The 25,750-nt window shown below is 39.5% G+C and overlaps 4 protein-coding genes and 1 non-coding gene across 6 annotated transcripts; 4 read left to right on the top strand and 1 right to left on the bottom strand.

Moving 5' to 3' along the window:
* Positions 1–141: 141 nt before the first annotated feature.
* Positions 142–1,215, bottom strand: gtf3c6 (general transcription factor IIIC, polypeptide 6, alpha). Its single transcript, XM_043261282.1, has one exon. It carries the CDS (start codon positions 1,004–1,006, stop codon positions 425–427), a length of 582 nt encoding a protein of 193 aa, XP_043117217.1. The 5' UTR covers positions 1,007–1,215; the 3' UTR covers positions 142–424.
* Positions 1,216–1,623: 408 nt separating this feature from the next.
* On the top strand, positions 1,624–8,197 carry nop2 (NOP2 nucleolar protein homolog (yeast)). Its single transcript, XM_043261279.1, has 16 exons — positions 1,624–1,774; positions 2,255–2,383; positions 2,582–2,621; positions 2,741–2,799; positions 2,881–3,119; positions 3,231–3,468; positions 3,556–3,755; positions 4,024–4,113; positions 4,889–4,976; positions 5,067–5,207; positions 5,392–5,531; positions 5,755–5,844; positions 5,956–6,078; positions 6,957–7,054; positions 7,172–7,308; positions 7,387–8,197. Exons 2-16 carry the CDS (start codon positions 2,278–2,280, stop codon positions 7,821–7,823), a joined length of 2,226 nt encoding a protein of 741 aa, XP_043117214.1. The 5' UTR covers positions 1,624–1,774; positions 2,255–2,277; the 3' UTR covers positions 7,824–8,197.
* LOC122361375 lies at positions 3,800–3,941 on the top strand. The gene has a single exon (XR_006252934.1). It is a non-coding gene; the product is annotated as a small nucleolar RNA SNORA29 (small nucleolar RNA).
* A 7,142-nt stretch (positions 8,198–15,339) lies between the features above and the next one.
* On the top strand, positions 15,340–17,315 carry wu:fj39g12 (C-type natriuretic peptide-like). Of its 2 annotated transcripts, none has more exons than XM_043260323.1 (3): positions 15,340–15,644; positions 16,352–16,579; positions 16,666–17,315. In XM_043260323.1, the coding sequence occupies exons 2-3, from the start codon at positions 16,481–16,483 to the stop codon at positions 16,963–16,965; spliced, it is 399 nt and encodes a 132-aa protein (XP_043116258.1). In that variant the 5' UTR covers positions 15,340–15,644; positions 16,352–16,480; the 3' UTR covers positions 16,966–17,315. The 2 variants fall into 2 exon arrangements, with proteins under 2 accessions (XP_043116258.1, XP_043116257.1); XM_043260322.1 differs by having other exon boundaries at positions 15,343–15,644; positions 16,450–16,579.
* A 3,861-nt stretch (positions 17,316–21,176) lies between these two features.
* On the top strand, positions 21,177–25,738 carry gapdh (glyceraldehyde-3-phosphate dehydrogenase). The gene is made up of 12 exons (XM_043261749.1): positions 21,177–21,299; positions 21,688–21,733; positions 23,302–23,401; positions 23,494–23,600; positions 23,674–23,764; positions 23,839–23,954; positions 24,140–24,221; positions 24,425–24,576; positions 24,847–24,925; positions 25,036–25,119; positions 25,194–25,291; positions 25,436–25,738. Exons 2-12 carry the CDS (start codon positions 21,711–21,713, stop codon positions 25,503–25,505), a joined length of 1,002 nt encoding a protein of 333 aa, XP_043117684.1. The 5' UTR covers positions 21,177–21,299; positions 21,688–21,710; the 3' UTR covers positions 25,506–25,738.
* The last annotated feature ends 12 nt before the right edge of the window (positions 25,739–25,750 follow it).

Raw genomic sequence — 25,750 nt, 5'->3', positions numbered from 1 at the left:
AAACACTCTTCTGTGTTTGGGCTCCAGACCTTTCAGCTTCCTTAACCACCAAATATGCTTTTGGAGGTTTTTTTCCCCTGCTGGGTTTGTTTTTTGTTCTTTTCGAGCTCTCGAGAGCTCTATTATTTCTCACAGCGTTTGTTTGAGTGGTTCAGTTCCTGCTGTATGTTTTGGTAAGTTGGAATGCATTTGTAAAAATCCATGGCTTTGTTAAATCTGTCGGTAACAACGGAACTTGCACCTCCTAGATGCTTTTGGGAAACGCACCTCTGGCTATTTAAGACAATTTTGGCATTGCTTTGCGAAAATGTTTGCTCTCTCCACCTTTCGCAAGAGACAGACACACACCCCGAACAACTGATGCACAAAATACAAAAGCACTTTTATTAACCAGAAATCTTATTTACACTTGGCTCTTAGTCTTTTAAGAGCCATCGTCCCCTTCCTGTGTATTGCTGAGCTGAGGACAGCAGCTGGCGTTCATCGACTCCTCCGCGGAGTTCTCCAGAGTCTGAGTCTCATCCGTTTCATCCGCGCCTTCGTCGCTCATTTCCGACTCCTCGCAATCTTTGGATTCGTCCAGAGCAGATTTCTCAGTGCCTATGGGATCCAGGTAGTGACAAACCGCGCTCTTCCTGCCGAACGCCTCTTCCTCGTGGAGAGCCAGCACCTCTATTCGGTTGGAGACGGGCTCGTCCTCTTTCCTCTCCGACAGGAAGGTCCGCTGAAGCATCAGCTTCTTCATTGTGTGACACTTGTACCTAAGAGCTGGATTAGAACCTGCGCCGTCCTCTTCAAAAATCACGCAGGTACCGACGGCATCCTCGTATTCGCCGGCGAACAGGTAGCGGCCCACCTGCATCATGGGCTGCTCGCTGTCAATGTCCACGATCTTACACGCGCCCTGCCGACTGGAAATCAGATCAGAGCTGACCATCCCGGACAGCTCCGCCACCACCAGCTGCTCCTCTTCCTCCCACTCGTCCTCCGCGGCCGTGGCACTCATTTAACTCTTCGAAATCTCGTGCGACTCATAAGCTGAAATGCGCCGACAACTTCAAGTTGTCTATTGCTTTCGCAAAATGTGTGCGACGGAAGTAGCGCTCGGAGGTCCGATTCACTTTTGGGAATCGATTCTTTTGAACAGTTCGGTGTAAAGAACCTTTAAAACACGATTCAGTAGTACTGAATACATATGAATACACATACGTCAGTACTATTGTAATGCCACGTGTTTTGTGTTTTTCATATATCAGTAATTCAGATTGGACATTAGCGACCTAAATATAACTTGTATTTACGTCAGTTACGTTTTTGCACATTTAAATAATACATTTTTACTTATACTGTTGAAAGTTGACTTTCTTTTTTTATGTTATTTCTTGATAAAACATTGTATGTATATCATTATTCTTAATAAATAAATAAATACTCTTTAAAATAGACAGTCTCCGTTTAGTGCATGTGTCTTGCTCGGACATAAAAAGTAACCTTTCGCATATTAAACCTCGGTTCGCCTAAAAAAAAAAAAAAAAAAAAAAAAAAAAAAATCAATGGATCAGGAAAAGATCCGATTCCAACGAGTGAGTCGTTCATTAATCGGGCATCGATAGCAACTTCCGGAAAACCAACGTGTGCTGAAGTCACATGTGCGCTAGTTCATAGCAGCATGAGAGACACATGTATTCAAGCAACTTGCGTAAATTAGGGCTAATATTTCTCTGAGCGTCATAGAGAAGATCGAATAAGAGCAAGAGAGTGTTTTTGTTGAACAGTGAGTATCTGCTAGATTTGTCTGCTGGCATTTTTTTGTGTATCTTTATCGTTTCACTGTAAGCTAAGTTACTCTCGATAGTTTGCAGCCTGTGCTCTCGTTAGTTAATGCTGCGCGATATACATTTTATTGTTTGTTATTTTCTAAGCGTGGTTTTGAGTTAACTGAATTAATATAACCTTTACGGCTTTGTATTTTAGCGGTCTTATAAATCTACTAGCACTGTGTAAAACGCGTTGAAGCAGCTCCACGCTCCGATCTTCCCATTAATCGGCCGACTGTGTGTAAAAGCTGTATTTCTCACGATTGCAAGCCAGACATATATTTTTATTACAAGGAACGCTTTGAATTGTGTAGATAAGTGGGACATGTGCTTGCAATCTACATACTGTCTAGATTTCTGTTTCTGGCCTTATAATTAAGTGTTTAATTCTGCTCAAATGTCATCTTAATAATTGTTTACTTGTGTTTTTACCATAGAGTAGTTTTTTTAGGTGTCAAGCATGGGCAGGAAGTTGGACGCCACTGTCAAGGTGAAGAGAGGACCTGGACGTAAGGCCAGGAAACAGAAGGGAGCAGAAACTGAGCTGGCCAAGTTTGTGGTTGATGGTAAAGTACATTTTTCTGAGTGGTTTGGTCATTGGGCTACACTTTCTTGTTTTATGTATTCATTATTAAAGTGTGTGTGCTTTTTTTTTTATATATATATATATATATATATATATATATATATATATATATATATATATATATATATATAATAATACATACATGCATGCATAACGGCGGTTATTCTCTTATCTTCAGAGGATGCACCAAAAAAACTTTCAAGCAGAGCGAGAAAACGGTAATTTTCTTAAGTGACTACATATAATTAACTACTTGTAGTTATTTATTTTCATTCTTGTATCTCTTTAGTGGTTACTTGTGAATTTTATGAATGTTTTTCCCCCAAAATTTGAACAGAGCTGCAAAAAGAGCCCAAGCGACCAAAGAACCCAAACAAGAGGAAAAGCCTAAGAAAGGTATTTAAACGTTTAAAGATATGGTGGAATTACAATGTTTACGCTCCTATGAATTTGCACATCAGCTATTTTCTACTGCAGGTTTCTCGGATGAGAATAGTAAATGGTTAAAACCAGCACAGAGGAAGCGAAAGATTGACCAATCTGAAGAGGAGGAGGACAGTGACAGCCAATGGGAAGAAGATGAGGATGAGGATGGTGAAGAGGGCTTTGATAACAAGGAAGTAAAGGAGGTGGAGGAAGAGGACGATGACGATGAAGATATGGTTGATGACTATGGTGCTGATGATGGGGATGATCAAGACAGCGATGGAGAAGAGGTATGATTTTAAGCAATGAAAAACATCTGTATAGAGGAAATCTTATAAAATCAGCATAGTATTCGAAGCGTAGCCCTTTCCTTATTTTAATCTTATTGCTTGCCCTGTCAGCTTCTGCCAATTGAGAAAGCTGCAAGAAAACAGAAAAAACAAACAAGCATGAAACCAGAGATTGATGGCGACGATGAGGATGAAGAAGAGGAGGAGGAGGAGGAAGATGATGATGATGACGACGATGAGGAGGAGGAGGAAGATAAGGAAGATGAAGATGAAGAGGATGCTGTACAGGCAAATATCGACGAAACTGAAAAATTCAAACTCCCAGGCGCAGCAGATAGAGCGAAGGAGGGTGAGTTTAGCAGACTAGAGAATTCCCAGCCTCAGATCTGCATTGGATGCGAAAGTGTTTTCTAACCCTCCGTCTCAATATATGTAGGCCTTTTACCGATGGACCTGCAGACCATCCATCAGAGGATCAAAGATAACGTGGATGTGCTGTCTCACTTCGCTGAGAAGAAAGAAGAGGGCAAGGAGAGATCGGAGTATCTCTCTCTGCTGCGCTCTGACCTCTGCACCTACTACAGCTACAACGAGTTCCTCGTCAGCAAACTCATGGATCTTTTCCCTCTCTCCGAGGTGCGTGTGTGTGCTTGTATCTGCTAATGAGGAGTGCTGAAATGCTTCCTGTTTTAGTACCACCCACCTGCTTCCTCACAAGGTGTGTGGCTATGCTAACAGGATAGAGGAACTGTCTGTCAAGATCTGAAGGGGCGGATGGCCACACCTCCTCCACCTCTATATGAATTGGCAGTACATCCTGTAGAAGGAAATAATTGTCTTTGTAAAACTCTGGAAGCTGTTTCTTATGTGTTCACTGATGTACATACACGACTTTGCATTTCAGCTGATTGATTTTCTTGAAGCAAATGAAATTCAGAGGCCAGTCACCATAAGAACCAACACCCTGAAAGCCAGGAGGAGAGACTTGGCTCAGGTCTGAAAAGATTTCTTTCCATTTTTACCAAAATGCTGTGAATGATGGTCCTCACAGCAGAAAACAAGATCCAGGGGGCGAGGCTGGATCTAGATCCTCCCACCTTACATATACCTAAACCTACCGTCTCCACCCCCTGGAATGTGGATCCAATACCCCCTGGACCTTTTGTTTTGCAGTGAGAGACCACTGAAATGTTGTGATATTTTGTATTAGAGTCTCATTTGCACCTGCTTTGTGATTGAATCGTGCTAAATATTGGTTCAAACACAGGATAGTAAAAAAAAAGCATGTGACCACGGTGTATTTGTGTAATAAATCCTGACGTTTCCTGATACATCTGATCCATGTCCGTAAGGGAGACTGTCTGTCAATCATTCATTGGGCGAAATATTCCTGGTGATATGTGACTTAATTATTATTGGGCTAAAGCTAAAATAACAATGAGCCTCTCATTTGAAGTGTCTGTAAGATTAAATAAACTACATTTAATATGGAATTAAATTAGGTTTATTAGATGTAAATACTCAAAATGGGTCCATTATTAGGTCCGAGAAAGGTCTTAAATCAGTGCAAAAAGTCATAATTTATGTGGCATTAGTTGTTTTATGGATTGAATGAATGAATGATTAAATAAATACATTGAATATTTTTTTTAATTCTTCTGGTTACAGCAGTACATTTACTTCACAAAACAAGCTGAATGACATTAATACAGCTGTCTGTCTGGTTCACAGACGTGTTGTATAAGCTAATGTCATGTTCTTTAACACAGGCTCTGATTAACAGAGGAGTGAACCTGGATCCTTTGGGGAAATGGTCCAAAGTGGGTCTGGTTATCTATGACTCTTCAGTTCCCATAGGTTAGTGTCATTTCAAAACATTTTTTTTTTTCATTCTTTAACTTTGAAAATAAAGTGATTATGTTGTTTGTATTTTTCTCTTTTAAACAGGAGCAACTCCTGAATATCTGGCAGGACAGTACATGCTGCAAGGGGCATCGTCGTTTCTGCCTGTAATGGCGCTTGCGCCCCAGGAGGGGGAGTCAGTACTAGACATGAGCGCAGCTCCAGGAGGCAAGACCACGTATATGGGTGAGCATATGCTTCTCTGTGACAGTCACACCAACTGCTGTTATTGTACAGTGGCTAATCTCCGTTGAGCCTTTATTGGCACAGTCCACACTAAAGAATCAAAGTCAGACATATTTCTGCAATGTTATGTTAAAATGTTTTGGGAGCGTGTGAAGCCAAAATGTGTGTCATTTGTGTGATGCAGCTCAGCTAATGAGGAACACGGGCATGATTGTGGCTAATGACGCAAATGCAGACAGACTGAAGAGCGTGGTGGGAAACATCCATCGTCTCGGTGTCACTAACGCTGTCATCTGCAACTATGACGGCAGACAGTTCCCCAAGGTCTGTGTTATCCTTTTTTTTTTTTTTTTTTCTCTCTCTCTCTCTCTTTCTGTCTTGTCTTTTTTTTGCTTTCTCTTGTCCTTTAATATTGTTTTTGTTCGATTTATGGTACATCTCTCTCTCTCTCTCTCTCTATGTATGTATATGTGTATATGTATATTATAATTTCTTTCTTTCTGTGCAATTATGAGTGACTAATCCGATGTTTTATTTTAAATGGTAGGTAATGGGAGGTTTCGATAGAGTGCTTTTAGATGCTCCTTGCTCGGGTACAGGAGTTATCTCTAAAGATCCAGGAGTAAAAACAAGCAAGGTACAACTCTCCTCGTGGCATTTGATACTGCAGCTTTCAATGACCAGCCTTTTTTGTGAAGACTTTATGGGCATTCTCTATTGAAACTTAAACTTTCTGTCTGCGTCTCAGGATGAGGCTGATATTCTTCGCTCCGCACACCTGCAGAAGGAGCTCATCGTGTCTGCTATTGACTCTGTCAATGCCGATTCTCCAACTGGCGGATACGTCGTTTACTGCACATGCTCTATTATGGTTCGTTGCACGCACTGAGTCACATTATTGCTGTTAGAGCACGGCTAAATCCATATTTGCTTTCTTTTAATACCCAGTATGCAGTACTGGTTTCTAAAAATTATTATTTATTTTTTTTTCACAAATTAATAACTAAATTAACATTTCATTTCAATAAACCTTATAAGCTAAACTGTATTTATATATTAAATAAGTTTTATTTATTGAATATGTAGAATCCAAGTCATAAAAACAGAATTAAGTGTGTGTGTTTTATCATAATTTTTTTTTTTTTTTTCAAAAAAGTGTTTTATCAATTATATTGGAATACAGAAAATGAATGATTAATTAAAAATAAAATGTATCCCCCCCCCACTACAAACAGTAGTGTACATCCATGCTCTCCATATTACTCTTGTATTTTATGAAGAAAAAAAAACTGCCTCAGAGGAGACTGTGAACCATTTAGGCTTGACAGGAACAAATGACCAATTCCTCATAGGCCAACGATCATAACACATGAGATATCATACCCTGAACACGGCTTCTCGCATGAGACTGTTTTTGGCCTAGAAATAATGAATTCTTCAGGGTTACGAAAGCGTTGGAAGTCTGAAAAGAAATATTTTACAGACCTTAGCATTAGATCACCAACACCAAATACACAACCAGTCTCAGTTGGTCCAGTAAAAACCTTTTCTAATTCTGACTTGACATGGACTGACCCAGCTAATGCATTTTAAACCTGCGCTGTAATGCGACATTGAGAGCAGAAGTGAAAGAGATGGATAGAGAATAATTGTATGAATCTTGAACTGAAAACCCACTGAAATCCTCTAAAACATGCTCATGTTTTTTAAATGAATGTCTTATGAAGTTTTGATTTGTCTTCTCCATAGGTAGAGGAGAATGAGTGGGTGGTGGACTACGCTTTAAAGAAGAGAAATGTAAAGCTGGTCCCCACTGGACTAGACTTTGGCAATGAAGGCTTCACCAGGTAATAAGACGTTATTTGAGAATCCATCTACATTAATAAAGACATTCAGAATGTGCATTTGCCCAAGAAAGTGTAGGAAATCATGAAGTGCACTTAATATAATATATCCCTTCACAGATTCAAAGAAAGACGTTTTCATCCCTCCCTCAAACTCTCTCGCCGATTCTACCCTCACTCCCACAATATGGATGGATTTTTTGTGGCCAAGCTAAAGAAGCTTTCCAACACCATCCCCACCACCCCAAAAGAAACCGGTGTGTAATCATTTCCCATTCATTTCCACATCTCGTTTATTTTCTGATCTGATATTAATTCCATGAACTGTTTTTCAGAAGATGAAGTAGAATCTACAAAAGCAGAGACCGCAGCCTCGTCGGGGCAGATCCAGAAAGCAGAATCTAAGCAACAGAAGCCCTCTTCAACTCCAGAGAAAAGCATCATGGGCAAAAAGCAGAAATTAAAACAGAAGAAGCCTGAGCCGCCCATCAGTACAAAGAAAGCTGTACTGAAATCTGAGAAAAAAAGAGCTGATGGTCCCAAAAATGCCAAAATTGCCAAGTTGGATGGTGAAGCATCCAAAAAGAGTCAGAAGCCTGACAAAAAGCAGAACGCAAGGGAACTGAATGGAAATTCAACAAAAGGGAAGGAGAAGAAAGAGAAAAGCCAGTTGGAGAAGAAAAATAAAATGAAAAAGAAGAAATTGTTAAAGAATAATAAAAATAGAATGGGGAAAAACAAGTTTAGGAAGTTAAAAAAAGTGCTTGGATGAAAAGAAAGTGGACAGTGAAATTCAGTCACTTGACGCAATGAATTGACATGGACCTGTACGCTCAGGACTGGAATCTGATGTTGGTTTGACACGAAAGGAAGCTGCTCTCAACAGGCTGTTAGGGCCATAAAAATGATCTTTTAGAAATGTACACAATGATTTTGTGTATTCATCTGGCTTCCCAATAGTTTTTTCTACCTTGTTATCGCTTCACTGAGGATTACTTCAACCTTGTGGTATAATCTTATATATGTAAATATCACTGTCCATTTTTATGGATTTTGTTTTGAAAAAGAAACATTTAACTGAATTACTGCAAAGGAGTATGTGGTCTGTTTTTCTGTCACCTATTAAAGAAAGTTTGGAAAAAAGTGGTTTGGTGTCTGAAACCTTACAGTACTTTGGTTATTGCCTTCCCTGGTATAAGAGTGACAGAAATATTTCACGGCTTGCTTTAACCTGACCTTTCCTGTCAGCCTTTCAGGAAGTCACCTCAGAAAATCAGATCAAAAACTATTGAGGTAGAAGTGAAATCTTCCTTTGAGCCTGAGTGCATCACGACTGCTATTCAGCAGAACCTATTGACTTCACTTTTCACATCGCTTGGCTCTCTCCGTAGAACATTTATCAGTGCCCAAAAAGTTTTCTTCGGGTTCAAATGGCTAAAACGCTCAGCAGATGAACTTCAGCTGCGAGCGATCTTTCTTCCCACCCTTCTGGCCCGGTGCCTGCGTAACCATGGTAACGTGCTTATCGCGTTTTACGTCGCGAAGCCCTGAGCTAGTACCCTCTGAACCGCGATGCTTTCTCTGTGCTTGCATGAAATCCTTCTGTCTCCACAAAAGATGGACCAAAATGCCATAATTATCGCCGCTTGTTCCTCCCAAACTGTTAATTCTGTTGAAATGTAGCGCATGTGTAGGCAAAGCGCTTATTTTAATCACATTGCAGTGATTACATGCAAAGAGATAATTTAAGGTTGTGTCTGAAGGGTAAACGAAGCCATTCAGCAGGCCTGTGGGTAAAACGTTTTAGATCAGACTACTTTGACACCCCACTGATTAAGTGGTATTGTAGAAGGGTAATTATCATGATCACCTGCACTTATGATTGCAGGGGTAGGAGTGTCCAGTCTGTCTTTAATAAGAGCTACTTCCCTTGTTTTGTACAGTGTAGTTGAGTTCTCTTATTGTGTCGCCGGTATGTTCCACACTGATGGTGCTTACTAAGAAAAACTATTATATTTGCACAAGTTTGTAAATGGGTTAATGAGTGAGGGAGTTTTTGCATGGTTTTCGAAAGCGTTTTAGACTTTTTTTTTCATATCTGGTTCTATGAAAGTTGTGCAGTTTATGTCTTCTGTATATTTTTCAAAAATGACTATATTGTTGCGCAGAGGACAACTGGGGGACTCGTACTCAGCTAATACAGAAAATAGAAACTCAAGAAGGCAACACAATGAAAAGTTGACCTTTTTTAATTAAGCATGCCACTACCACCAATCAACACCGTAGCATAACAGCTAACAACAACTCAAACGCAGGTAAACGTTAGGTAAAAACTGCAGAAGAAAAATTCTTTAGCACATGAAACATTTAAATAATAGCATTTCCACTGGCCTAGGGTGTTGCCTGTATGTAAATGTGCCGTCCCATCCGCCCCTTTAATTCACGTTCCGCTACATTTGTTGTTTTCATAGCCTGTCTCCTGTAGTGCATCTGAGCATGTTTGTGTCTTGTCGTGACTGCACAGTTTGACCGTATAGTTAATCCTCTCACAGCTGGGAAATGCGCCAGAGTCTTCATTATATCCTCCAGCAGCCTATATCAGGAATGACGGCAGAAACGTGTAGGCCTTCGCTGAAGTCTGTACCTGGGAGACACAGCTGTCAAACCCAACTAGCCTACATCTTACCACTGTGTCAGCCACAGAACAGCTCGAGCTAAATTCTGCTATTATTTGCTCGCTATCTATTAAAAAAACATATTCACTGTTTTTGTATGTAAACATATAAGAACACAAGATGGATTAGTTTAAAAAATATATATCTAGGTTTTTGTTTTATTGCATTAGCCTGTGTCTGTTAACTTTTGACAGATGGAAAGCCTGGAACTAAATGACTCCTGCAAATAAGTTATTTTTAATTAATCAATCCTAATTATCAAAGTTGACGGCTCCAGCATAAATGAGTTAGATCCACCAAATGGCACAGAGACAATCATATGTTCAGGTCAGATAGCAAGAGGTTAACTGCTAATAGCGAAAACACTCTTAATATGATCGTTTTTAGCTCTTTTTTTCTTGCCAGTCCCTTTGCCACTTTTCACAGTACGAATCTTCTGGCAAAACATCTCCTTTTGAGCTCTGAATGAGTGAAGAGGACTGATATGAAATGATGTTGACAACGATGTTCCCGCGAGATGATGGTTTATTAGCCGTTGAGCTTAAAATGTACAGCATGGCTTGTTGATCTGTTTTTGCTCGGGTTTGTCCTGCGCAGAGCGAAGGTCTGTCACAGCTGGGTCTGACAGAATCACTGGCCGTCTCAGGCCTTCGCGTCCTCTCTTTGTCTCTCTCGCAGTCTCACTACAAACTTTCTGAACTCTGAAACCTTTGTTTTGAAATTTAGTGCTCTTCTCGGGGTCTGTTGTGCTCTCACCCACCCACACGCCTACACAGATGAATCTGCCCACTCTTATTTCTCACCACACACACACACACACACACACACACGCGTGCGCTGTTAGATTCCCTGCCTACAGAACTGCAGAAAACACACACACACACACACACACACACATACCACCTTCGCCTCTTTCTCTCACTCAGAGGTGACACGCTGGTGGGCTCTAGCCGTATCCTACCATACCCTCGTTTTTCATCCTTGTCTCATCCCTCTCTTTTCGCCCACCCGTCCTCCCACACACCTTCTCTATCGTTCTAGCGTTATCTCTCTGTCTCGCTTTGGCTCTTTTTCTGTGTCTCTTGAGTGACAGTCAGAGAGGACTGTTGAGGCCAATTACTCTTCTGCTGTTTTGGTGAGTGTGTTATATAAAATAAGAGCACCTTCTGCTGTCTGTGAGAAGCAGACATCTCTACTTCTGTGTGCGAGTCTGCAATCACGTCCTGCAACTTAGATAAACTTTTTGGATCATTCTGGACGCCTGTAATATTTCTGTGTATTACTTTACAATTAAAAGAGGTTGTCGCTGATGTTTTGAGATAAAATAATTAGAATTAACTCGTTTTTGATCATTTTAACAAAACTTTCATGGCCAGAATATTTTGTACGACTGTCTGAACCTGCAATATGTCAAAAGGAAGAACAAAGCCTCTGCTTTTAAACAATCAAACCCAGCTTCACTCGAATGCATGTAATGTATAATTATATATTTAGAACGTCTACATCTTGATCAGACTCAGAACAACGTTCAAAACAACAAGATGGAGTAGATTTCTTCTGTCAACTCATCTAAAGCTTGCACAAAGCTTCCTCTGCCACTTCCTGGCTCGACGTTTGATTTGGTAACATTTTGTCAGTTTTGATTCATATGCCGTTTAATGTTAGATGATGCCGTTATTTTACACATGATTGTGCTTACATATCAATCTCCTTCGCTGTTTTGATCTAGGAATTTATTATTCCTTTAGAGGATGCATGATAGCGCCTCCTACCATATATCAGGGAAAACACAGAAAGCTGGAAAAATGTCAGTGTTGTGGAAGAGTTAATTCAGGGGTTTGTAAAGAATAATGTCGCTAGGGATCACAGAAAAATGTGCTCGAAAAATACAGTTCTCATACAAGCAACAACTTCTCGTTATAGATGTCCATAAGTCCGTTATAGTCCATAAAGTCTGGGGTATTATTTCATGACTGCAGTCTTTTTTGTATTTTGTGTCTTGTTGCATTTTGAGAGGACAGATTCCCTTAGTACTTTGAAAACAGACGCTATTTAATGATCACTGCCTGCAAACAACTCATATTTGGCATTCAGAAAAAATTGGGTCACCTGGTCAAGGTGAACTCATAAGAGGGAATAAGGATAGGCATTATTATTCTTATACGCCAGAAGAATTAATAGGAACAGTGTGCGAAGGTACACCAAAACCTGTTGTTTCTGGCTGTGTGGATTGTTTTTTAATCTCTCATAGTGTAAAACAGGTTTTGCAGACGCTGGTACATGGGATAGCACAGACTATATCTAGCAGGAAAGAAAACTTGCCGTAAGTATTGCAAAATACAAAGTGCAAAGTGAGGGTGAGGACTTTTTGGTGCTAAAACCGTGACTTTTTCTCATATCAAATGAGGTGGCCTACATTTGACTGATATTTGTAATTAAAGTAAATAGGCTCTGTAATGTAAATAAGGTAATTCGATTTTGTAAATGTCTCCGTTGCTAGGTTGCTGATAGATTGGTTGCTAGAGGCGGCAGCTGGCTGGATAAACCTGCGATCCTTCACTGTGTGAGAAACTCAGACAGGGTACACAACCGTAAAAACACTGGCTTCAACCTGATCAAACACCAGAGCCCATCGCTGGACGCTGATGCTTTTATGAAGCCTGGGGTACCTCAGGGCTGTGTGTGCGGTTTTCTAGAGAAGTTCTCATCAGGCAGTTATTATGCTGCGAGTTAGATCATAAATGAATTATATATGGTGTTTGTGCTGTGGTGAAGTGATAGTGTTGGGTTTTGACCTCTATATCAACATGTAAACTGTAACGTTGTCTTTGTGGAAAAAGGCACTCTTGCTCTTTTATCTATTTGCACCTATAAATATAAATATGATATAGAAATATAAATAAATATAAATATAAAAATAACAACTCTGTATTTAAAAATGTTTCAATTTCAATATTTTGAAACATGTTAAAATCACAATTTCTACATGATAAGATGTTTTAGAGCTAGGTATAGCTAGAAAAATGTATATTTGTTGTAAAAATGATTTTAAAGTTTAAAAAATTAAGCATCCAGATTTTCAGGCATCAGATTTTTCAGGACATGTGAACCCTGTTCAAAGGAAACAAATAGCTGTTGGGGCCACCGATTAAAATAAGCATCTCGATTTTACTAATTTTAGCTTATTTTAATGTTTTTTTTGTCTTCTTGTAACCAGTTCATAGAGCCCCCCTACTAATACTTCTTAATTGCCTATCCAGCAATTAAGAACTATTAATTAAATTAAATTAGTATTAATTAAATATTGCACCAACACTTAAATACATGTGTCCATAAGATGCACTGATATAATTCTCAAGCTAATGGACTCATTAAATAAGAATTAACTATGCAGTACAAAAGAATGTAAAATAAATATTGCATTTATGCAGAGTCGGGGAGTAATGTAATAGATTTAATTTAGTTACGGATTTTAAATGCAAAATATGAGCAGCTGAATTTCATTACAGTTATTATATTTTAAATGGGTGGTAATCAAAATTCAGTTACAACTGAAAAATATTTAGATTACTACAGCGATTACTTTAAAATCTAATGTCATTTAATGTCACTTGTAAACTGTAAATAGGAATTGGTGATTTTCTGACAAAAGTGTCCTAAAGTAAAGTTCTGCTCATAAGTTTCAAACCCCTTGCACAAAATTTCATTAATTGTAAAAAAAAATAAAAATGAGAGGATCTTAAAAATTGCATGGCATTTTTTCCCTGAATCAACTATTCTGCATAGAACTAACTTGTTTACATTTTTATGTAAAATGTTTTTATGAATTTATGAAAATGAGTCCATTTGATGATCCACTGTCCCTTTTTTGTCCTATGCAAAAAAAAACGTCCAGTCCTGCACTCTCAGGTTTTCCGGTATCTTCCATATATTTGAACCCTTTCTAACAATGACTATCATTTTTTGTTCCTTTTTTTCACACTACAGACTATTGAGGGCTATTACAAAAGGTGAAATTATTCGTATTGATGCTCACGAAGGAAACACGATGCATTAAAAGCTGGGGATGTAAACTTTTGAACAGGATTATGTGTATTTTGTATGTTTTTTTTTTCCTTTAGTACCTTAACAAGGTAATAATTACATGTAAGTTAACCTGTTCATCCAAAAAAAACATTGTGTCCCCTTCCTAGGCAGAGGAAAACCGAGTAATGTGTTTGGTTTATAGAATTTTTCTCCAGACCCTTTGTGTACATGCCTTTTTTAAAGTATTTTGTACCGAACTCATGTAATCTTCAAATTACAAATTAGTTTTTGTGTTTTTCTGTTCTCGAAATACATCAAACGTTCCTAACATTAGTAACAAACAAGAGCAAGGAAACTACAATGAAGAACTTTAGCTTTAGTAGAGCCGAGTAAAACTGCATTTTGGGGGAGAAAAAAGACCTAATATGAAGTTCATGGAACTGAAATGTTGAATAAATTTAGAAGTGTGGAAAAAATGGAAGAACATGCTATTTTTTTTTAATTCTTTTATTTTATCCTTTTTTCTATCTAGGACATGCATGGGTTAATTATGTTAATTTGTTATGAAAAAAATGCAGGTCACATATTTACTAATTCACATATCACTAATTTAATAAATAGAAAGCAGACAAACAAAAATGCAACAAACTGACTGTTTTGGTTTGGTTTGGTTTCTGTGAGTAAACTATATATATATATATATATATATATATATATATATATATATATATATATATATATATAGAGAGAGAGAGAGAGAGAGAGAGAGAGAGAGAGAGAGAGAGAGAGAATGTATATTTATTGTACACATGCACTATTTATTGATACTTTTGTGTATGTTATGAGTAGATCACTTCTAAACATTTTTTAGTGATATTCTTGTATATTCACACATTTAAGGGTGTGTGTGTGTGTGTGTGTTGGCTCTTGTATCGTTTTCTTGAGGCCAGGGGGAGCAGTAAGCAGATGGCACTGGCAGTCTGTGATGGCACTCTCAGAGAGAGAAAAAAATAAAAGACACAAAGACAGTTCTCACAGTGACCCACAGTAGCAGATTAATGGGGGGGAAATGAAAGGTTTCATATTCAATAAGCGACTCCAAGCGCAAATGCACTTTAAAAATGAGCTTTATTGGGATGATGGATATTAACCCCGGGGTTTAAGACTCAAGCATTCGCTTTACATGACACAGGAACGGCTAGAAATGCCTCTTTCCTATTCAAACAGACATTGAAAGCTCTATATATCTCCTTGAGTTAAATCCACCAAAAAAAAAAGCGCTGGCCGCTTCTCAACAGACACAATATTCTGCCAGCCGCTGGCGCTTTTGGCAGCCGGAGTCGCACCTTGCAAACAGAAGGATGCGAGGAGACAAGGGATGGATGGATGAGGAATGAAAAAAAAAAGGAAGGGTGAGATCATGTAAAGCAGACAACACCTGGTTTCGGCGCCCCGAGTTTGTGTCACGACTTCTTTCGGGGTGTGCGTGGATATGATGTCATATTCCAGGCAGAAGGTGGCATCCCCTCGACAACATCAAACAACCCCCCCCACCACCACCCATGCCTCTGACATCATCTCGGAGACGTCGAGATAATAAGGTGCGAGAGTGAAGGAGAGAGAGAAAAGGGATGGAAAAGAGGTGTGTGTTGTGGAAGGGGGGACTTGTAAAGCATATATAGACACCTCATCCTTAGCATTAACATACTCATCCGGCTCACTCAAACACACACTCGCTTTAAATCACATCCCTGCGCACAGAGGGAGGAAGACAGCGGAGAGGGAAAGACAGGGATGCTCTTAGCAGGTGCCAAAAACTGAGTCGAGAGAGAAAGAGGGATGGAGGACTAAAGCGTTCAGTCTGGTTTTAAAAGCTCCTCGAACTATTATTGGTGAGTAAAACAATTCGAAAACTTGATCTGCTCATTTTCTCACGTGAAACGGCGAAACAGTGTTAATCTGTGCAGATTTTTACTTTCGAAACTTAGTTTGACAACTATATTTGTTGAGATTTATTTCGGTAAGACTGCAGTACTTTGTGAGTGTTGAACGCTTATGGGGTTTTGTATGAATGTCATCAATGCACAGGATGAAAAAAATATCACATTGATTCAAGAACATGCCTGAAATATCAAATAAGAAATAACATAAGAATAGTGTTCGAAAAGGAAGGATATTTTATATGATATTTATAAGAACTCCCTCAAATTCTAATTAATAAGAATATATATAATAGTATTAAATCTGTAATGTGCAAACAATACTTTTTTATATGTCATAGTAGTATTTTATATGTCATAGTATATTTATGCTGTCTTTATGCTGTAATATAGTTAAAATAAAATATATTATGATAATCATTTTTGTAATGGGGGAGGGGTTTCTGCAGTGTGACATATAATTTATTTTCATTTATTTTATTTTTTTGTGAGATTAGCCTGTTATACGGTCATAGCGTAGCCCAAGATGCTTTTGTTTCTTTTCCAAAATGATTTAGCTCCAATCTAAAGTAACCGAATTGATTAAAAGCTCATAACAAACTAACCTCTTCCTGTGTTTTATCTGTTTCTTTGTATGTACTGTGTATTGTTTCCTGCAGAATGTAGTTTTCTGTTTGTATTTCCATGCTTCTCTCTCCTTTATCTGTGTTCATCTAAATCTGTTCATCTAAATCTATCCATACCGACCCCGCATTAGAGGTGTATTCGGGATCAACATCGCTTGCACCATGCTGTGCTCCTCTGTATTTGTGGGGCTCCTAGTTCTCCTGGCCAATCCGGTGCCGGGCCACACCCGAACCCTTCACGCCCCTGACAAAGCCATGCAGGTGGGCTTCATCACAGGACTATACACACGTATACATTTCGAGTATTAAACAGAAAATAGAAAAGATATCCTGTCTCCACGTTGCAGGTCATCGAGCAGTTCCTCGAGCGCTACAATGACCTTTTGACCCTTGATGATCTTGAGAACCTCACGAGCGACCAATCGGAAGAGCCCATGCAGACCTTCAGCTCTGGGCTAAAGGTGGCAGAATACCCCAAGTGGATTGACATACCTGTGCAGAGAGAGAACGCCTGGCTCCGCCTCTTAAAGGGGGCTTTGGCCAATCAGAAGCGAGCTCCACCGGACCGGTTGCGGAGGGGTTGGAACCGAGGCTGTTTTGGTCTGAAACTGGACCGGATCGGTTCTATGAGCGGCCTCGGCTGCTAATAATGAACTGAGAGGTGGACCGAGACGATGAGACGACTGTTAGCTTTAGGTATAGGTCTGGTTTGGGACTCATCATATTGTGTATTTCAATATAATTATTTTTACATGGGATTTGAAGTGACATGTCTTTTAACTGTATTTGTATTTATTTCTTAACGAAGGTAGTAGTGTTTCTGGTTCCTTGAGATGTAGATGAGATACAATCATTTTGATAATCTGCTAGTAGCTTACTAGTAAGTGAAGATCTTAAAGTAACGTCTCAAATAGTCTCAAAATGCATGATTTATAGAACTTATACTGCTCACCTTCTGTAGTTTTTGCATGAATAAAATTTCCTCCATGTCATGGTTCTTTTTGCTTTTTGCATGTCTCTTCATTCTGACGCCATCAAGGGTTTATCACACTTTTCTAAACCTAGGTGTCCCAGGTGCTTTTCTAAATCGGTGTGTTCTCCCACACACTGCAAATCAAGGAGTTCTTGGGCTGATATGCAAATGGTAGAATGTGACAGAATTTTCACGGCCTTAATCAGCTCCCTTTGAACAAAGACACGAAGGCTGACACACATCCACATCCTTCTGCGATGAGAAGTGGGCAGTCTGGGATAAGTGAGGTTTACGTGCAGGGTTTTTAGTTGCTTGAGGAACTTGATAATTGCTCATTTGCTGAAATATAAATGAATTTAAACAGCATCACTCTACAGAAATGTTTCTTCTTCTAAAGCAGAGAAGGAACATGCATCCACTACCATTTAATCGTTTGGGAACGGCGTCAAAATCCCGTTATTTCTTACCACTCAATCATCCTGTGAAATGTTTATGTAGGCGTTGGGATTATAGCTTGTATGAAAAAAAAAATCATACTATGTTTAGGCACAAAATCTTACCTTGAACTACATTTTATAGAACAGATATTCTCTCTAAGAACTGATGATTTTATTAAAAAAAAAAATTGGTAAATTAGTCTGTTATGATCTACAGTATAATTTCATTTAAAAGTAAGAGAAACGATAATTAATTAACTGTTAAACTGAATAAAAATGCTACAAAAGCATTGGCGTTATAATTGCTATTTTACTTATGATACTTAATAATAAATGCATATGAATTTCTTTCTTTTAATGAAACACAGGTAATGTTACGTAGAACATCCAAGATACTTTTTGCTGCAATATAGTAGAAGTGAATGGACACCAGAACTGTGAAAATGATCCAGAAACAACATACAAACAAACAAATAATCAAAACCAAACGAAGGATCGAAGGTATACTATACCCTTTGACTGTATAGAAAAAATTTCATAAATATTTTTTTTTTAAAGACGAAAGATTTGAAATTAAATTATGGTAGGTAAATTATTATTATTATTATTATTATTATTATTATTATTATTATTATTATATTTATTCTATAAATAACTAACTAGCTCATTACACAATATTCAAAGGCTCCTCATACAACCTTTAGATTTTTACTAAAGTCACTTGTTTTCTAAACTTTTTATTAACAGAAAATGGAATTGTTAATTTTTTTTATAAAATGAACCAAATTATTTTTGTGATTCTAGTTAAAAGAATTGCATATTGTTTATTAAATTAAATTTTGCAATGAAACAGTTTTACATTTTTTTTTATAAACAAATACTCAGTCTACACTTAATCAATTTTAGTCATTTTAAGCCATTCTGTGGCCCACTGCTGAGGCCCCTATTGGGCTTTGGTCCCCTGGTTAAGAGCCCGTGCTCTAAAGGAGCATTTCCGAACTCTGATATAACCTAAATATAACTTCAAACCTATCTTGGAGTCACCAAGTCTTTTTTCCTATTATTAATACATTTGCCCGTAGTAACGTATAAGCACACTTCAAATAACAAAAATCAGCTCAAATGCGTTTTTTCATTTTGACCACGAGATAGCACTAGATCCTGACACTGGAGACACTACACTTGTCTGTGCAGTCTTTACTTCAGACAACACAGGATCCTGAACTCTGAGCTCTACAGCTACGCCACTTTATAGTTAGTGGTTAATATATAACACCCACACATTCCCAGCTAACAGAGCTAGTGAAGAACGATCCACACGGAAGAACAGAGTTTAAACAAACAACTACTCGTCAGCAGAGTTCAAAGAATCAAAAATTCGTCCGGCTGAAGTATCTGGAGCGGACTTGTCGACGTGACGTGACAGACGTGCTGTTTGTGTCTGTCAGGGTTACGTTCAGAAGCCTGTCTGAATCATGTGAGTCAGTGGTAACAGGCCGAAGTGGACTGTGCAGGTCGCTCCACAGGAGCACAAGATAGCTGCAGTGGAAAGGGTGCGGGGTCAGCCTTCGAGTGTTTGAGTATTTTTAGCCTGACCCTGGCATCGGTCCAACACATTCTCTCTGCCGGCTGGGGAGCAGACACACACTATTCTGAGGGGCTGTTACTGAGCGCTGTTTCAATGACAAGAATGATTTAGAAGTTAATATTACACGCACGTGGACGTATGTACATTACAATGTACCCAAGGATGTTATGACGATTAAAGGGTGGGATGGCGTTTTTTAAAACTTCAGTATCCTGTGACGAACTCACCTTGGCCTTCTCTTCATCTCTGTGACCTCGGAACTATCAAAAGAAGCCAAAAGGCCAGGACGGCAGTCCAAAATTGTCTGCAGTGCAAACTCAGATGACACTCAACACCACAGAAAGTTCAAGACTAAAAATTCAATGCAAAACAAATATGTAGTTTTGCAAAGTAAAAAAAAAGATCTTGCAACAAAATTGTATTTACTGTGATACACAACATTGCACTTTGACGGTTGTTTGCTATAAAGCCAGAATGTTTTTTTTCATATTTTTTTTTTTACAATCTGTCCTTTTGCAATGATGGAGCACCTAATTTCCTGGATTGTGTCGGTGTTAATAACTAGTATAGCCCTGTGATTAATTGCAGACAAGAGACAAAGAGTCATCTACGTTTAAATAATTAACACCAACGCCGAATCTGATGGATAACAGAAAGATTATAATGTGATTAATCAAATGTACTTTGTGATAAAATTCACTCTGGAAATTTTGAAACTAAGCAATTAAACTACCCTGTCACTCTCTGAAGGACTGTGCTTGTTGTAAAGGGATAGTTCACCCAAAAAGGACATTTCTGTTATCATTTATGCTCCGCGAGGTTGTTTCAAACCTGTGTGACTTTCTTTCTTCAGTTAAATATAAAATATACATTTTTTGAAGAATGTGTGTGACCAAAAACTTGCTGGTCGCCCTTGACCTCTGGGGGAAAAATACAAGGGAAGTCAGTGGGGACCAGAAAAGGTTTGGTTACCCACATTCTTCAAAATGTCTTTCATTTTCGATAAATATATACAGTCTTACAACCACATGAAAGAATTGCCATTTTAGGTGAGCTGCTCCTTAAAATAGGAAACCAGTGTAATCTCTAACTAGTTTCTACAACCATTTGTCCGCTTTTCCAATTGTTGACCATGCACTGACTTGCATGCAGATGTACGGGAGAATATACATGCGCTGGTTAGAGATTCTGCATGTACAAAGGCATTGGATTTCCCAGGATTGTGGGATGCAGGAATGGCAGGGTGAAAGGGAAGGGTCATGGTCTTTCCTGTAAATGTCACACACTCACGATGAGGGCGATATGATCCCCTGCTTCATCCCGCTCTCGGTCCGGGCCAGTTACTGTTAGAAGGTCAGAGTGGAGAGACATGTTCAAATCAAAAACTCTTTTAAGAGAATACCATTAGCAAGCACATTTTATCCGAAAGGTCTTTTCGGCTTAATAAGTACACCTGCAAAAATGTGAATGAGTTGTGAGCTCAGGAAGTCTCTGACTGCACGCTTTCCTTTATTTAGGCGCTTGATAGATCATTAACAATGTATACTGTGCATGAAACATTTCCTCCATGTGAACAGACACGTTTTTAAAAGACCACTGGAATTCACCAATTAGCCTATTACTAAAGCGCTTACCGAACAAGTGCCTGGCCCTTAAATAAAACACATTAAGCTTTATCGTGCGCACTCCTGATATCCATTAGGAACAATAGAAAACTTTAGATATGTCAGTAGTTATATAATATAGGTGATAAAACACGCAAAAACGTTTATTTTAGCTTGATTGCGTTTTATTTAAGTGATGCAGTTCTTTCATCCAACTTACACCCAGTACGACCTTGACATTCTAAGGGGGCGTGGTAATTATGGCCTAAAGTCCGAGGGGGCGTGGCCAACGCCTCCGCACCAGATATAAATTAACCTCACGCTCGTAATCAGCCCACTCACACCAAGTGTAAGGACGGACAGAGGCTTCTCACAAACGGTAAATTACCATTCATGCACGTTTTACATGATGTATAATGAATTATTTGCTTGTCAAAGTTCATAATTCTGATGAAAGGAGTTATTAATTAAATCTGTAACTACATAACCATGGAGTACACCTTTGAAAGTGTGGCTTGTGAAAGTCGTGACAATGCTGCACGGAAGTCGTTTGCTGCGCTCTGTGTCTACTTCACATTAGTTTTAGGCCTGTAAAGGGCAAATGCTTGAACATGAGTTGTAAGCCTAAAGTAAAGTTTAAGTGCACGTGAGCTGAACTTGTACTCCTCGTTCAGCTCTAGAGAACAGGGCTGCGCGTTCAGACTGTACTTTGTGCGTGATCCAGTGATGCAATGTAGTGACGTTTTCATGTTTTTCTCTTTTATCAGAGGACAAGACCAAATCAGGCATCATGGTTAAAGTTGGTATCAACGGGTAAGCATTCACAAATACGAAAACTAAAATCGACCTCACTTTAAAAATGTCTGTGTCGCGCTTATTGATCACTTTAGTACTCTTAAAGACGTGTAACCGGTAGTTTAAGCATCTAAAAATGCTAATCCGTGTCTTTTGGTCCGCTCACTGATTCTGATGAATGATTAGAGGGGGCGTCAGCAGCGCGAGCCGGTGATTGTGCCATCGCGGCGTGCGCGCTCTGATGTCATCACGACGTCAAATAAGTTTTATCTGTGTGTACTTGGCCTGTTTGCCTCGCTTTTTACTCTAGGGTCAGAGTTTGCTATGAAAGTCAATCTCGTACACTGGTCACCATACCCAACAGTCAGCTGAAGTCTGTCACTGGCTGGGCTGACTCTGCGGTGGAAGACCCTCACCAGCTGTGACCTTTCCAGAGCTTATAGTTATGCAACTGGAAATGCGATCCTTACAGCAACGTGCACATGCATCGTACTCGCACGTAGACCTGAATATTTCACTTTAGTGCTTGACCTACTGTCCTGAAGGGTCTGTCTAGCTTGGGCCTGCAAGGTATTAGTGTTCATGTGAAGTTGTTTAACGCAATATAAAGTTTAAGTCGCGGTTCTAAGGCTTCAGTTTTATTGTAGTAAAAATATCCTAAACTGAAGTTAACTAAACTTTAACTTGCATTGTTTGCTTTAACCATACTCTACTTTGTAATCATGACCCCTTTAAAGTGCACTAAAGTGACACTTCTATATATTTTAAAACCGTAAGCTATAACGCTTAACGTTACCTGAATTGTTAGTTTTAGTAACTGCAGATATTAAGGAATGCATGAGTGTATGTTTCCAAAGGTCTGTCATTCCATTCTGTAGACCACTGTTACATGCCACTTGACTATCACTTAAAAGCTAACTCCATTGTTTTAACCGTGAACCCCGTTTTACCAGGAGTTATTTGTAGGACTTTACCTTTGGCCCGTTTCTCAATCGACTTTGAAATGGTTGTACCTTCATATCAGTATGCCTTATCAGTCTGAAGCCATATGTACTGTGATCCCCTTTCCTTTTGGCCTATTGATTAAACGGATGGCCGAGTGTTGCAATGGAAGAGGCTTTCTGCCTCTTATCTGTATTATGAGCAGTGCTTGTGTTATAGGCACCAAAATAGCCCACAATGACAGCTGGAGGCCTACAGAAATTCTTTATCACAGTCTGGATGGCAAAGGGCAGGCCTTATGACGCTCTGAACTGTCTCCAGTGCTTTGCTAACCAAACCATACTAAGCGGTTCTCCAGGGTTTTGCTTTACCTCTAGCAGTCACTGACTGACTGGTTGGATTTGGAAAGATGTAAAGCTGCTTGCTGGCTCTGTTTACTGGTAGGTCACAACCTCAGGGCTCATGAGGACAGGAAGTGGGTTTTGTACTAGTTCAGAAATAGAACTTGTGTGCCATCTAGTGGATGTGGTGAACTTGATTCAGATGTATGTTGTGCTCATTTTTTGAATGACTAGGTTGGTTTAGGGTTTTTTTTTTTCCACATTATGCTCTAATTTGTTTAAGCTTCTGTATGCATTTCTCAGATTTGGCCGTATTGGGCGTCTGGTGACCCGTGCTGCTTTCCAGTCCAAGAAAGTAGAGATTGTGGCCATCAACGACCCATTCATTGACCTTGATTACATGGCAAGTTAATTTTGGCTTCCGTCTACATAATGGTGGGCTGAACTCTGACTCTAGGTTTTGTTCCTTCAAAATCTGACGTTATCTATTTGCAGGTTTACATGTTCAAGTATGACTCCACCCATGGAAATTATAAGGGTGAGGTTAAGGCTGAAGGTGGCAAGCTGGTCATTGACGGTCAAGCTATCACAGTCTTCAGCGAGTAAGTCCTGTCCCTACAAATGTTGTTTTTATTTTTGTTCTTTGCTCTAATTTCTCCATCTGTATCCATGCAGGAGGGATCCAGCCAACATTAAATGGGGTGATGCAGGTGCTAACTACGTTGTGGAGTCCACTGGCGTCTTCACCACCATTGAGAAGGCGTCTGTATGTAGTCATTACATCGGTTGTAAATGCTACTTTATAGTTCCCGTGTCTGAACCTTTGCTCTCTCCTGCTAGGCTCATCTTAAGGGTGGTGCCAAGAGAGTTATCATCTCTGCCCCCAGTGCTGATGCCCCCATGTTCGTCATGGGTGTCAACCATGAGAAATATGACAATTCCCTTAAAGTTGTCAGGTAAATTTAACTTTGTGCTGCTGAGATGCAATCATAGCTGAGATCCTGTAGGTGGCATACTAAAGCAAACTTAAAGCATGTTAAGCCTAAACACTTTCTCTTCCACTTGTAATGAAATGCGAGGATTTTATTCACTTTTTTTATTTATTTTTTTGGTTACCTGATTCCACCTGTATGTTCACTAGCAATGCTTCCTGCACCACCAACTGCTTGGCTCCCTTGGCCAAGGTCATCAATGATAACTTCGTCATCGTTGAAGGTCTTATGGTAAGATTAAACAGCCTCCAATTTGACAAGCTTTTTGATCTAAAATGATTGAAACCTCACATGACGCCTCACTTTTATAAAGCGCTACACTTGATTCTTATGGAAACCCATCGGTTTAAGCGAATAAATGAGATGCACATGGCGCTTTGGTTTTTTTTTTTAATCTCTATAGTATTAACGGTCTCCCACTTCCCCTCTTTCAGAGCACCGTTCATGCCATCACAGCCACACAGAAGACCGTGGACGGGCCCTCAGGAAAGCTGTGGAGAGATGGCCGCGGTGCCAGTCAGAACATTATCCCAGCCTCCACTGGGGCTGCCAAGGCTGTGGGCAAAGTCATTCCTGAGCTCAATGGGTCAGTAACTCATCTGTTGAATTGTAGTTCTGTTAACTTCCCAGAATTAAATTCCACTTCCATGAAATGGAATTTTTAAAGGTCAGTTGTGTCTTCAGGATGCACTTGTACATCTAATGTTAAGTGCACTCTGGTTTTAGCACAACTCCTGATTCACTTCCTATGTTGACTTGCTCAAACGTGGAGTGTTCTGCTTGGGGAACTTAAGGACTAGTTTCGTTTTTTGCTTCCCTTTTCTGCTATCCAAACATTCTGATGCCTCCATTGCAGCAAGCTTACTGGTATGGCCTTCCGTGTCCCTACCCCCAATGTGTCTGTGGTGGATCTGACCGTCCGTCTTGAGAAACCTGTGAGTTTCTAGATCTGCATGATGTCATATCTACAGCAGGGCTGATTAATTCTAGGTGCCGTGTAGGTTCACTAACCTGCTGGCTTTCACATTTCTCCTGTTATATGCAGGCCAAGTATGATGAGATCAAGAAAGTGGTTAAAGCTGCGGCTGATGGACCCATGAAGGGCATTCTGGGTTACACTGAGGACCAGGTATGCACGTCCATTTACGTCAGTCTCATGACCAGGGTTTTTCAGCATGTTTTCTAACTTCCTGCTGTATGCAGGTGGTATCCACTGATTTCAATGGGGATATGCGTTCATCCATCTTTGATGCCGGTGCTGGCATTGCCCTCAATGATCACTTTGTCAAGCTGGTCACATGGTGAGATGCTGCTTCCTCTTTCCAGTGTCACAAACTATAGTCTACAATTGAGTTTCTGCTTATCGGTTTGCTCAAATCAAACCATTTTAGACAAGTTGAGACACTTGGCTTGACTTTGACTGACACTACATTTTTTGTTTTCAGGTATGACAATGAGTTTGGTTACAGCAACCGTGTATGTGACCTGATGGCACACATGTCCTCCAAGGAGTAAACATGACCTCTTTTTGTGGTTTTGATGTGACCCCACCACTCTCCCATCTGTTTTGGATGTTTGCACCACATGCCTGGAAGGAAATTACATGCTTGATTTGAAGACCAATGCTATTTTTATATGAAAATACTCTGTACTGTTTTGTGTGAGGTATAAAATGGATGTTGACTTCAATGGCTTCTGTCTGCTAACAACCTGTGACAGAATAAAGTCCTGTTTGTGAGAAATGGAAAGTGTCATCTAGA

This window comes from Puntigrus tetrazona, chromosome 16, assembly GCF_018831695.1.
Source record: "Puntigrus tetrazona isolate hp1 chromosome 16, ASM1883169v1, whole genome shotgun sequence".
In the NCBI taxonomy this organism is placed as follows: domain Eukaryota; kingdom Metazoa; phylum Chordata; class Actinopteri; order Cypriniformes; family Cyprinidae; genus Puntigrus; species Puntigrus tetrazona.
This window is presented reverse-complemented; position numbering and strand designations above follow the sequence as displayed.